The 14,497-nt window shown below is 40.0% G+C and overlaps 1 protein-coding gene across 4 annotated transcripts in view; it reads right to left on the bottom strand.

The window, feature by feature from the left end:
- MORC2 (MORC family CW-type zinc finger 2) overlaps positions 1–14,497 on the bottom strand; it is a 41,818-nt gene that overhangs the window by 26,180 nt on the left and 1,141 nt on the right. For 2 of the 4 annotated variants that reach the window (XM_041003613.1, XM_041003614.1), the window contains exons 2-3: positions 5,249–5,302; positions 3,146–3,180 (exon numbers count right to left, since the gene is read on the bottom strand). In XM_041003613.1, coding sequence (XP_040859547.1) covers positions 3,146–3,180; positions 5,249–5,302 — 89 coding nt within the window. Of the gene's footprint in view, positions 1–3,145; positions 3,181–5,248; positions 5,522–14,497 lie in introns of those variants that run through there. The other 2 variants (XM_041003611.1, XM_041003612.1) reach the window with 1 other exon arrangement.

Below are 14,497 nucleotides of genomic sequence, written 5' to 3'. Positions count from 1 at the left end.
AACCTCTTCCCTCAGCAGCTGTTATTTGCAGCAGTAAGTGGCTAATTCAAAATGGTCTGGGTTCAAATTCCAAACAGGTAAGGGAGCTATACAAATTTTACTTCATCAAGACTGGGGGCTGTGGTGGGGGAGAGCTCTCCCATCTATTGGTTCACTCCCTAAATGCCTGCGAGAGCCAGAGCTGGGCCAGGACAAAGCCAGGAATCCAGGGCTCCATCTGGGACTCTCATATGAACTGAAGGGAACCAACTGTTTAAAGCCATGACATGTGGCCTCCCAGGGTATGCATCAGCAGGAGTTAGAATGGAAAGCAAAGACAGAACTCAAACCCAGGATCCATGGATGCCAACATGGAATGGGGGCATCCCAAACAGTACTTAACCAATGCATCAAATGCCCGCCCTCAAAGTGACTTTTTACACAATGAGATCTAGGTATGAAGAGGATGCCCCAGTCTTGGCTATACAGAAATACAGACACAGAAGAAAATGAGATGAGGTAGTAGCAGAGGTGGGGATCTATGCAAGCCACTCACACTAACCTGCCCAGTACAGATGTTGCTCATTTTTCTAGTACTTCCACTAAAAGGAAGGAAGTCTGTGTAAGGTGTATCAGGGACAACGACAAGGCTGCTTTAGAGTCTGATCTCTGAAGGAAGATTTTTTTCATCTCTGCCAAGCTGTGGTTCACTCAGTTTGTACAGCCATCTAATTTAACGTTATCTATTTCAAATGTTCTTTGCCCTTCCCTCAGGCTAAAAATTCAAGTGAGTCATGACTGCCCTCTTGTTAGATGGGCCAGTTAATGTAATTTGAAATCCTATTTCGAAAAGAAGGGCTTTAAACCACAGGGATCTTTTAAGTATTATACTCGGTGTCCAGGAAGCTGAATATGCATTAAGTACCTCTTAAATGTTCAAGGGTGAAGATCTTCCTGCAAGTACCACTGATAGATTAAACAAACAAACAAACAAACCTCCTGCCTTGTGGCAGTACCCCTTATCAAAATCTACAGAATCCAACTGAGGTGTGGCAAGCAGAGACAAGTACAAGAAATGTACAAAAAGGCTTCCCAACTTAAGGAAGTCAAATGTCATGTGGAGCTTGAAATTGGGTCAGTTACAAAGCATGGTAAAAGTTTCAAGTCAAGAGTCACCTGCTACACAATACAACCAATACAATACAGCCATAAGATGTGCAGGAAGACTCTGCTTTGAAATCTAGAATATAGTTCAAGAAAAAAAAAAGCATCAATAAAACTCCAAAGAGTACTGACTTCCACTGAACAGCACCTTAGCAACATTAACTTACTTTTACTTTTATCAGAACAGGATCCTGAAAGCACTTTTAACACTTAATTTCCACCTAATAATGGATCTAGGATCCTTCTTGCCTTAAAAATTTCATTTCAAAGATTTTTTTCATGTAATTTATAAGTGTTAAGAGACCCGTTGTGATCACAGAGTGACCGATAGTCTGCGAAGAGCTCCCAGTAGCCAGATCTGCTGCTATAAAGCTGTAAGCTGTACACAATATTGCCTCGAAGCCAGCACAGACCAGCTAATTCAGCACAATCATCTTTGTAGGTAGGGAGGATGGTAGCTTCAGTTGGCTACAATGCCTATAAAAGCCACCGTGAAGGCCTGGCCCTAACACAGGGACAAGAGCACCAACTGAACAATGCGGCTGCTCTGCTCACTGTCTTCTAGACCTTATGGTCAACATGGATGCTCCTCTCTCAGCTACTCTGAAGCAGATGGGGGAGGAGCAGAAGACAGAAGGAAGCCTAAAAACACACTAGCTATAGCAACATGTAATGTCCGTAAGAATCACCTGAAGAAAGTTGGGTGCTTGGCACCATGGCCAAGTCACTGCTTGGCAACATCACAAGCCGCTATCAGAGAACCTGGTTCAGGTTTTGGCTATTCTGCTTCCAATACAGCTTCCTGCTAATGTACACCCAGGTATATGTGACGGCTCAAGTATTCGGTTTCCTGACACTCAAGTCTGAGACCTGAATTGTGTTCCAAGCTTCTGGCTTCAGTCTGACCCAGCTTTGGCTGCTATAGGCATTTGGGGAGCAAATTAGTGCATAGAAAATACTTCTCTCTGTGTGTATATATATTTATCTTTGTCTCTTTCTCTTTCAAATAAGATGAAAAGTTACTAAATCATTATGTCTCATTACTAAAGAGCTCATGAAAATAGATCCTGGGGTTCACACTGGATAGACTGATTGCATGGGTCTGAGGTGGGACCTGAAAATTTGTACTTCTCGTGGATGGTGCTCCTAACTACCCTTCAAAAGAAAACTGTTTTTGATGCAAAATAATCGAGAAAGTCATGTAGCTTTTTCATCATACATTTCCAAGAACTTTTTGAAGAGCCACCACACAGACATCTAAGAGATTGTTCAGTAATATTCAAGATACGGCCCTAACCTTTCAAAAGATTTCAAATGACCCTGGTTGAAGAACATACTATACTAGAAAAACTAGAAAAGCTAGATTTAAAATTTGTCTTCCTTTATTCTGCTTCCAAATATTTTGTATCTGGATGATCAAAAAAAAAAAAAAAAGTTCAAATAAGCAAGATAGGAATAAAACTTTTTTGAGTAATAAAAGACCAGTGACAGTAACTACAAATTCTTCTATTACACTTGCTCCAGAAACAAGAGAATCTTCTTACTACAAGAGAACTGTCAAATAAACAAACCCATAGTATCTACCCTTCATAGGATAAATGCATTAAGAGGAACAGGACATTAAAAAAAAGTCCAGAGTCTGGGCCTGGTGCAATGAATGACCTTGTGGCTAAAGTCCGTCCTCGCCTTGAATGTGCCAGGATCCCATATGGGTGCAGCTTCTAATCCCGGCAGCTCCACTTCCCATCCAGCTCCCTGCTTGTGGCCTGGGAAAGCAGTCGAGGAAGGCCCAGAGCCTTGGGACCCTGCACCCATGTGGGAGACCCGGAAGAGGTTCCTGGTTCCTGGCTTCAGATCAGCATAGCATCAGCCATTGCAGTCACTTGGGGAGTGAATCATCGGATGGAAGATCTTCCTCTCTGTCTCTCCTCCTCTGTATATCTGACTTTGCAATAAAAATAAATAAATCTTTAAAAAGAAAAAAGTCTAAAGTCTGACTTACCTGCATAAATATCTATTCTGGTGGCATCTGCATCTCTGTGAAATTCAAATAAAAGAAATTGGAATCTAAATGAAAATTTGACATATCAGCAATCAAAGTGCATAGTATTTTGACTGAAATACCTAGAACTTTTCAGTCATTTTTCAGGAAACCATACAAAATTCATTAAGCTTTATTTTTATACAATTCTCTGAACGTATCTGTGAAATACTTCTGGGGTTCCAAATTATCTAAAATGATTACATGAACATTTTAAATGTTGATTTCATGGTGAAAACATTCAGAAGATTAATAAGTTATCTCCCTTTCTACACTAAGAAATGACTCGAATAGGTTTCTCTCTGACTATAATCATAAAAAGATGTTCTAATAACTTAAACACTTTTTCATTCTTACCAAGATTTTAAAGAAAAACAAAAATGGAAACCTTGTGACAAATCAGGAATCCTGAGACACCACAGTCAGCACACTGATTCCTGGCCCATAATCCTATTCTCTCTACCCTCTGAAAGAAGTCAGGACTAGGGCTGACACCTGCAGTGCTGGCACCCCAGATGAGTACAGGTTCGAGTCCTGGATGAGCCACTTTCAATCCAGCTCCCTGTTACTGTGCCTGAGAAAGCAGCATAGGATGGCCCAATGCTCAGCCCCTTCCCCCACAGGGCTGACAGGGAAGAAGCTCCTGATTCCAGGCTTTCGCCTGCCCAGCCAAGGACCTTAAAGTAATCTGGGGAATGAATCAGCAGATGGAAGATCTCTCTCTGTGTCACTTCCTCCCTCTCTGTAACTCTGCCTTTAAGCAAAATTTAACAAAAAAACAAAGTGGGAAATCCCACTGGCTGAAATGTATAAATTTAGTTATCAATGAAAGTTTATATGAAGGTTTAGATGTCATTTATTCCAATTCTGCGAACTGCAAACAAGGAAAATGAGGCACAGTTTCATTGGTTCCAATTGCAAAATTTTACATTCATATTCTACAGAGTTCTGCATGGACATATTCTCATTTACTAAGTATCTGTTTACAAGCACTTCTGTCAATTCTAATTTTCTCTTCCTTCATTAGTTGTCAAATATTGGTCAATAACGGATGCCTCTGAACAAAAGGTTTCCATATAGGAATAAGAATATTATCAAAATATAATTATAAACACAATGTCAATTTAGACTAGAATCTTCAACTCTCAACAAATCCAAAAGTCTATTTGATCTTTCACCATAACATTCATACGCATCCACCACTAAGGGCCCCGTCCTGCCTGCTGAGTGACTCAGCAAATCAGTGTGCTGTGTTGTCTTAGAACTCCTGATTTGTCACAAGGTTTTTGTTTCCGTTTTTCTTTTAAAAATAAATAAATAAATTTTGGGGGCCAGCAGCATGGCATAGGAAGCTTAGCATCTGTCTGTGATGCCAGCATCTGATATGGGCACCAATGCAACTCCCAGCTGTTCTGCTTCCAGCTCCCTGTCAATGGCCTGGGAAAGCAGCAGTTCAAGTCCTTGCTCCCTTGCCCCCACTTAGGAAACCTAGAAGCTTCTGATTTCCAGCTTCAGATCTGCCCAGCTGTGGACATTGCAGCCATTTGAGGCGGGAAACCAGCAGATGGAAGATCTCTCCTCCTCTCTGTAACCCTGAGTTTTGAGTAAGTAAATAGGGTTCAGAGAGGTGACCTGGCAAGCTAATCCTCTACCTATGGTGCCAGCATACCATGTAGGCAACTTGGGTTCCTGCACCCAGAGGGTGGACCAGCAACAAACAAGCTCCCAGCTCCCAGCTTTAGGTCAGTCCAACTCTGGCCATGGTGGCCATTTCAGGCGTTAAACAGTGAATGGATTAAACGGAAAATCTGTCTCTCGGTAATTCTGACTTTCAAGTGAAATATATAAATCACAAAAATACATAAATCTTTTTAAAAACTTTTTTTTTCCAGTAACAGGCTGCGGAGCAGTGGCAGCTACTACACCGGAGTCTTCCTCTCAAGACATCAGAATAAAGGTCACAAGACCAAAGAAGCTTCCACTCACAGCACACTACACTGAGGGACTCAACTCTCTATCCAGCTGCCTTTCAAATAAATAAATCTTTACAGAAAGACTACATACCTCGCATTGTCAACCAGTTCAGCGAGAGCACCAAACAAGAATTCATGAGTGGTTCTGAAATGATAAAGACCAAGAGTCAACAAAAGAATTTTAAAAACTATTACTCCCACTTTAAAAAAATCAAGGTTACTAAAAGATTTAACACAGAGAAATATATCTGAGATCATAAGGACACTAAACACACTCAACTGCAGATGTGAATTGAAATGCTATACTGAACCCCACAGACACGTGCAATTACATGTTTGTTTTGTTTTGGTTTGTATTTGTTCATTTTGAGGGGATATATTCTAAAATCATTGATTTATCACTGAAATTTACACTTCTCCACAACTCAAGGATTTCCAGAATTAATTCTCTGCAAGTGTTAACCAAGTTTTACTACCACTTAGAAATATTCTGGGTTGAGAAACCCAACCTCAAACACTTTTAGGCATACACCGCTTTAGGTTTTATTTTAAACTATTTAAATTCTGCCTAGAAAAATGTCTGTATTTTATTTTTCATCGCCTTAACCAGCTGTCACTCCAAAGCAAGAACTTTGAATTTCAGCTTACATGTAAGTATCCATACTTCTCAAAAACATGTAAGGGCCCAGAGTGGTAGGCCTGGTGGCCAAAGTCCTCGCCTTGCATGCACCAGGATCCCACATGGGTGCTAATTCACATCCCAGATGTTCCACTTCCCATTCAACACTCTGCTTGTGGCCTGGGAAAGTAGTACAGGATGGCCCAAAGCCTTAGGACCCTGCACCCACATGGGGGACCCCAAGGAAGCTCCTGGCTCCTGGCTGTAGATAAGTTCAGCCTCGGTCATTGTGACCACTTGGGGAGTGACAGAGGATGGAAAATCTGTCTCTCCTCTCTGTAAATCTGATTTTCCAATGAAAATAACAAATCTTAAAATTAAAATAAATGTTAACCGTGCATTAGCCTACAGTCACTCTGAGCAGTCTCTCAGAGAACCAAGCCACTAGCTCTTCCAGAGTGGTAAACTAACAGGGATTCCAGATCATAACACGCTCTTGTCCTTCCAGAAAGAACTGTTCAACAAAGACTTGGAATTCTTTCTTTAATGTGGAAAAAGCTGTTTCTAGCCAGAAAATGGGTTCTCTTTTCTCTTTCAAAAGGAATATTTTTGTAAACAAACTGCACAGAAGAGCACCCATTAATGTTCTGGCTGCTCCACTTCTGATCCACTTCCCTGCTAATGCACTTGGGAAAGCGGCACAGGATGCCCAAATATTTCCGTCCTTGTCACCCACATGGAGTCTAGGCTCCTTCCTGGCTCCAGCCTGGCCCAGTTCTGGTCATTGTGGCTATTTGGGGAACCGGCAGATGGAAGATCTGTTTCTCTAACTCTGCCTTTCCGCTTTTCAAAGAAATAAATCAATCTTGGGGGGGAGGGGAACCCTGCATAGAGATTTATGGGTTTCCTTTTTATACCTGTAGTTCATTCACAGGTACTGATACAGCAAACTCCTAACAAATCATCCCATTGAGCATATAAATTTGTATTTCTTTTAATTTTTGCTGTTACACATAAATGTTCTCACTATAGTTTTAAATGTATAGGGTCTCACAGGATGTGGTTAAGAACTTGCATTTTCTTTAGTATGGAAACAATGGTCTTACCCACTTTCCTGAAGCCCTTGACCCTTTGTACCCTAAGCAACTAAGTAAAATTATTAAAATAAATTAAAAAATTGTGTTATGGTTAAAAAAAAGACCTTGCATTTTCTAACATATTGGTCATTCAATACCGTATCAATTAACTCCAAGATGTTGTAAATTGTTGATGTTATGTTATGGCTTTTCATTGGAGGGGATATATTCTGCCAGCTCTACTTTCAGCCCAGGGATGGTCTCCCAAGGAAACTGTTGAATTTATCTGGCAAATAAGAGGCTGGACTCTATGCATGGTACATGCTCACAATGAAGGAATCATGACTGGATATGAACTGTACTAATGCAACAATGTGGAAGAATCCAACATGGGGCGAGGGCATGGAGAGGGGTTGGGAGAATCCCAGAGCCTATAAAACTGTGTCATAAAACAAAATTAAAAAAAAAAGAAAAAGTATAGGGTCTATCTATTAACATTTAGAAATCTGGGTTGACTGATTAAACAAAATACAAAATAAACACAGTATACTATCATCAATTTTTCATAAATATGCAAATTGCTCCTAACAGTTTACATGCAGTTAAGGCAGTTAAAACTTTTAAAGATCTATGTCTATATTAAATAACCTGCATTTATGATCTCAGACCAGTTAATACAATGTTTTAAATAAACAAAAGAGTTAATTTTAAAATAAATACCCATAAGTGAATTGTCCAGGAACACTGGTGTTTCCTCTTTAACTCTCCAAATTAACAAATGCAAATTTTGAATTAAATATAACTACCAATTCTTGGAATGTGAGAAGGAACACTGCCCCGTGGGATCAGTGAACATGTCTGTTGCTAATCCAAGGGCAAAACAATATTGTTTTAACAAGAAATAGAAATTTGATTGCCAATTCACCTACAAAATAAGAGATAAAAATATTTCTAAAACCTAATTTTTAATCATCTCGCTTCTTTTTAAATTAAATTTCCGGGTGCAGTGCAATGGCTCAATTAGCTTATCCTACTGCAAGCACGAACATCCCATTTGGGTACCAGTTCATGTCCTGGCTCTTCCACTTCCCATACAGCCTCCTGTTTGCGGCCTAGGAAAGCAGGGGAGGACGGCCCAAGTCCTTGGGATCCTGTACCCACGTGAGGGACCCGGGAGAGGCTCCTGGCTCCTGATCAGCTCAGCTCCAGCTACTGCAGCCATTTGGGAAGTAAATCAGAGGATTAAAGACCTTTCTCCCTGTCTCTCCTCCTCTCTGTAAAACTGCCTTTCCAATAAAAAAATGAATAAATCTAAAAAACAAACATTTACTAAATTATTAAGATAACTTGAATAAAACAGCCATGTCTTTAGTTGTTAAAAATATTTACATCTCTACAGTTATCATTTTGCTACATTCTTCAAATTATAAATTTAATAAACCAAAAAGTATTGTATAAATCACTCTACTAAGGAAATGATGAAAAATAAATAGGAACAATAATGTAATTTACAGAGGGTAAAATACATTGACATAACATTTTAAACCATCTAGACACTGACTCTTACAGTGAATTCTTTTCCAATGTTTTCATTTTTTTTTAACTTTGAGGCATTCTTATAAATATTAAAGTCAATTTTATTATATATTTTTATTTCCATAAGTCTGGACTTTAATGTAAAGCCAAGGAATCTTAGAATTTCTTGGAACAAGAACATAACCATATTGAGAATGAGACTTTACCTTGTATAGGCATTCACTGACTTTGGAATAAATAAGTTAATAATAAGCCACCTGACATGGTAGCTCAACAGGCTAATCCTCAGCCTGCAAGCATCAATATCCTCCTTATATGGGGCACCATTTGTGTCCCAGCTGCTCCAGCTCTTTTTTTTTTTTAAGATTTTTTTTTCAAAATAAATAATGAATGAATGAATAAATATTTATTTTTATTGGAAAGTCAGATATACAGAGAGAAGGAAAGACAGAGAAAGATCTTCCATCCACTGATTCCACTCCCCAAGTGGCCGCAATAGTCAGAGCTGCACCAATCTGAAGCCAAGAGTCTCTTCTGGGTCTCCCACGCTGGTGCAGGGTCCCAGGACTTTGCGCCATCCTCGACTGCTCTCCCAGGTCACAAGCAGGGAGATCAGCTCCCTTCTCATCACCTGGGAAAGCAATGAAGGATGGCCCAAGATTTTGGGACCCTGCACCAGCGTGGGAGACCCAGAAAATGGACCTGGCTCCAGGCTTTGGATCAGCCCAGCTCTGGCCACTGTAGTCATTTGAGGAGTGAATCAACAGATGGAAGATTTTTTTTCTCTTTGATATTCCTTCACTCTTTAAGTCTACCTTCGTAATAAAGATAAGTCGGTCCTAAAGAAAAAAAAAGTTTCTAGCCTTTGATAATGAAAAAGGAGAACATGAACGATCAAGAAAACTGATTCTAACACACTGAGCCACAAGAAAATAAAAAGTAAAAGGATGGCTTCACATGAAAATGAAGCATTTAGAGTCCAACAAGTAGATCTCAGATTACAAAGCACCTCTGCGTAACTTTTCATTGTGTTCTGTTAGAGTGGTATGTTAAGAAATGTGACTTGTATATTTAGATTCTTTAAAAAAAAAAAAGTCTTTGTTGTTCCACAGAGAAGCAATCCTGTTCCACACATAAAAATTTCAGATGAGTTAACAAATTATTTTTCTTTTTTTTTAAAAAAGATTTATTTTATTTTTATTGGAAAGGCAGATATACAGAGAGGAGAATCTTCCGTCCAATGATTCACTCCCCAGGCTGCCGCAATGGCCAGAGCCGAGCCAATCTGAAGCCAGGAGCCTCTTCCGGGTCTCCCACATGGGTACAGGGTCCCAAAGCCTTGGGCCATCCTCGACTGCTTTCCCAGGCCACAGGCAGGGAGCTGGATGGGAAGTGGAGCTGCCGAGATTAGAACCAGCGCCCATATGGGATCCCGGGCGTGCAAGGCAAGGACCTTAACCACTGCGCCACCGCGCCAGGCCCCAACAAATTATTTTTCAAACACAACTGAATGGGCCCAGTGCAGCAGTCTAGTGGCTAAAGTCCTTGTCTTGTATGCACCAGGATCCTGTAACAGGCACTGGTTCCTGTCCTGGCAGCCCCAGTTCCCATCCAGCTCCCTGCTTGTGGCCTGGGAAAGCAGTGGAGGACAGTCCAAAGCCTTATTAGGACCCTGAACCGATGTGGGAGACCAGGAAGAAGCTCCTGGATCCTGGTTTCTGAACAGCTCAGCTCTGGCCATTGCAGCCACCTGGGGAGTGAACCACTGGATGGAAGATCTTCCTCTCTGCCTCTCCTCCTCTCTGTATATTTGACTTTCCAATAAAAATAATCTTTAAAAAAAAATACTGCTGAATGCAGCTCAGCATTTTCAGCAAATTTAACAATGTCATGACAGTACATATCATATAAAGGGGGCAGTTTGTAATAACTAATCCATAAGCCAGAAACAATTACACATCTCCAGCTGATTGATGGTTCTTGCAAAAGATTGCCAAATATTTCTTAAAATCTTCAAAATCAAAAACATACAAACAGCGTAATTTTCGAAGAGGGGCCAAGGGCTTAAATTAGTCCAAAGATGTACTGATTGGTCACCAGCATTTGATACAGACTAAATAAATTGTGTAAGCAATTTTTCAGAGTTGAGAATCCTTTGTGTGACCCAAAAGATTAATCATCTGGAAAAAGGGAGATTGCTAAACTCCTGCTTTCAACCAATCACGGCCTTTTTTAGCACTTGTAAATAAACAGAAACCGCTTTGCAGTTCAGCATTTCCAGTGACACAACCACATGCAAATTATCCTGCAAGAAAATGCCTTCCTTACAGACCGAGCTTAAGTCAGTAGATCATGCACAAGCCCATCACACAGCATTAGTTTTGCTGTATTCCTTTATACACATATATATGTATATAAACACACAATAGTTGCCTTGACTTGTAGAAAAAAAAAGCTGAGAAATAACCCGGAATAACCTTTTTACATTCAATATAAGTTCAAGGAGCTAACATCTTTATAGAACTGTCAGTCATAAGAAATGGAAGTCTTAAGTTCACAGGATACTTTACATTCACTTCACACAAGAATAATTAACCCAGAAATATGATATGGTCATGATAATGTTATCAAGAAATGTGCATAAAAGCATTAATCCTATACTGAAGTATTTTACACTACCCAGCAATACTACAACACCCATCTTAAAGGCCATTCAGTATTACTGCATCAGGAACCGCGCTTATAAACCTTACCACCAGCCATCTCCTCAGCTATCCGTCCCATTCTCCTTACTCCTGGTCCCCTTATTAAAGACAAACCAAGGGGTCAGGGGAGGACACCTCACCACAAGATAATCTTTCCCTTAAAACAATTAACTTGGGGTTAAGGTTGTGGCATATTAGGAAAAACTGCTGCCTGCATATGGCAGGCATTTCATATAAGCACCATCTGGTGTCTCAATTGCTCCACTTCCAATCCAGCACCCTGCTAATGCACCTGGGAAAGAGAAGATCGCACCTGCACTCATGTGGGAGACACAGACAAAGCTCCTGCAACCAGCCCTGTCTGCTGCAGCCATTTGGGAAGTGAGCCACAAGATGAAAGATCTTTCTCTTTCAAATAAATAAATCAACAAAAAACAAATCATCTCACAACAGCAACAACACACGTTTAAAGAAAATTAGCAGATTTTCAAGGTATCACAAAAACTTGCAAGGCTAACTTTAATCCTTAACCCCAACGTAACCAAGAGAAGAGCCATTAAGTTGTTTCAAAAAGCTCCAGTATTTACACAGGACATATGCCTAATGACTAGCACCAAGCAGCAAAGTACCACCACAACAACTTTCAGTTCATACAAACATAGAGGGTAATCATTATCCACTAGGCAGTTGTACTATGTATTTTGCATGAGATTAAAAAAAAATTTTACAGGCCTGGGGTGGTAACCTGAAGTCCTCGCCTTGCATGCACCAGGATCCCATACAGGTGCTGGTTCATATCCCAGCTGCTCTACTTCCCCTCCAACTCTCTGATTGTGGCCTGGGAAAACAGCAAAGGACAGCCCAAAGCCTTGGGACCATACACTCATGTGGGGGACCCAAAAGAAGCTCCTGATCAGCTGAGCTTCAGCCATCGCAGTCACTTGGGAAGGAAGCCAGCAGATGGAAGATCTTTCTCTCATTCTCTGTGTAAATCCAACTTTCCAATAAAAAAACTTAATAAATCTTTTACCAAAAAAATTTACAAATATTATTTGGCAGAATCCTTCAAACCCTGTCAGATTAACTCCATCTAAGAAATGAAAAAACTGAGGCTCAAGAAATTGACCTTCCCAAGGACGCAGTTAGGAAGCAGTCAACACCGGGGTCTTATCACTACACCAGACTGATTTCTACCCATGAGAACTAGGCTCTGATACTTGACATGAATTGGGAAGTCAGCAAAAGCCCATTTCCTTCAAAGTTCAAAATACAGTCACATTACAGACGTCAGATATCCTAGGGTGGTCTTACATAAAATTTTCAACAAAAAATGAGGATACTGTAAAACAAGTCTTCAATCTTCAGAGGTGACTTTATGGGCCCCTTAGGAAAAAAGTTCATTTTCCATCACTATTAGTAATAATCATCATAGAAGACTTCATTTCAGTTTCTTCTAAACATAAACTTTAGGTCACCATGATAAAGAAGTATCTTGAAATTAGTCATACACACAAAAAAATTATCTTCGTGTTCTGGGGTTCATACTTTCTTCAGATATGACTAGACACATTCAAAAAAAACTGAGCTTAAAAAACCAAAGCTGCAATTCATATAGGAAACTTCAGTTTCCAGAATGATACTGCAACCCTTAGATACTCAGCCAAGCAAGTGGTTGGCTGCTCACAGAAAATTTTCCAACAATGACTTAAAGTTGCTGCTCTGTCTTGAATACTATCCACTTACTGTTAATGGTATTAAAAAAAAAGAGATGACTCACTGAGATAAACTAAAATCAGACTAAAATTGAAATAGGAAGTAAACCATTTGCTTTGTGAAAAAACGGGTCCTTCAAGGTCAAATTGACTAGTGCCAGCCCTGTCTGATGGTTAAAAAGACTAACCACTGTGACCAGGTAAACCATTTTTGCCTTAACCCTTAGAATTCTATATCTACCATTAATTCTGCAATCCATACTATGCAATGTAATGTCTTTGGGCCTCAGTTTTTTTCAATGCAAAATAGAAATAATTCTTAACCCCATGGGTTTGCTCTAAAATTACAACAGTCATTGGTATAAAGCAATCAACTGCTGTTACTGTTATCTTGTTATCACGCAAATCTTTACCAGAGCTGGAAGAAGACTCTCTATTCTAAAATCCAGCTCCTGATAATCCAATACTATCATTGGATTATCCTATCATAAAGTCTGTAATTCTAAATTTGCCTTGTCATTCTAAAATAGAGAACAGAGAGAATCATGTACCACAATCAATCATCCATGAACATCCAAGTGGCCTTCAATTGTTCTTTAGAGAGAGGTTTAGATGTAATAACATTATGCCCAAGCCCACAGCATCAACTAGCTTTCAGATACATCGGCCTAAGTATGAGAATTCACCTAGTGACTTCCTTACAAACCCCTCAAAATACAGCAGTTTAATAATAAAATTTCTAAAGTAAAATAAAACCAGACTCTCAATATCTGGCATTTCACCTATTCTTTTTACTTCCTGGACTGAAAAACCAGCAAAAAATTCAACATCATGGAATCACATCATGTTGTCACTTCCATAAAAGGCAAAAATTGACTGTACTATTCGGTAACTGACGTCTGTACTCTCAACCTTCAATGTGGTTCTCTGGATAACTGGGCCAATCCTTTAGCTGCTCACCTCTCCAGTACTAAAAAATAGAATACTAACCTCTGTACCAGGCTACTGAGACACTAATGTTGGTCCTGCCAGAATTCCAAAACTGCGTTTAAAGAAGGATTAATCCTCAAACATTCCAGATCAAACTGAAATATGTCTTCATAAACTCAAGAACCATGAACATCTGCCTGGTTCTGTGATTTCACACATTTGAAGATAAGACTATCTATATCAAGAGTGCAAACAAGCTGCCATTTCCTCTGTAGCATATAAACTAAACTGGATGAAGGAATCGATTTTCTGTATAAAGCCAATGGCTCGCTGGGAAGCTTTTCTTCTCCCATGTAGTCATTTAAGTGTCTTCATGTTTTTAAACATCTTGTCGGAAACGCTTGATATAGAGCCTGGGGTGGTAGGCTGGTGGCTAAAGTTCTTGCCTTGCATGTGCCAGGATCCCATATGGGATGCCAATTTGAATCTAGATGGCGCCAGTTCTAATCCTGGTGGACCCACTTCCCATCCAGCTCCCTGCTTGTGGCCTGGGAAAGCAGTGGAGGATGGCCCAAAGCCTTGGGACCCTGCACCCACGTGGGAGACCAGGAGAAAGCTCCTGGCTCATGGCTTCGGATTGGCTCAGCTCTGCCCATTGTGGCCACTTGAGTAGTGAATCAGCAGAAAGATCTTCCTCTCTGTCCTCCTCTCTGTATATCTGACTTTCCAATAAAAAAAAATCTTAAAAAAAAAAGCTTGTTA

This window comes from Ochotona curzoniae, unplaced genomic scaffold (assembly GCF_017591425.1).
Source record: "Ochotona curzoniae isolate NIBS_2020 unplaced genomic scaffold, NIBS_Ocur_1.0 scaffold_274, whole genome shotgun sequence".
NCBI lineage: Eukaryota > Metazoa > Chordata > Mammalia > Lagomorpha > Ochotonidae > Ochotona > Ochotona curzoniae.
Note: the sequence above shows the minus strand (reverse complement) of the source record. Positions and strands in the feature narration are given on the sequence as shown.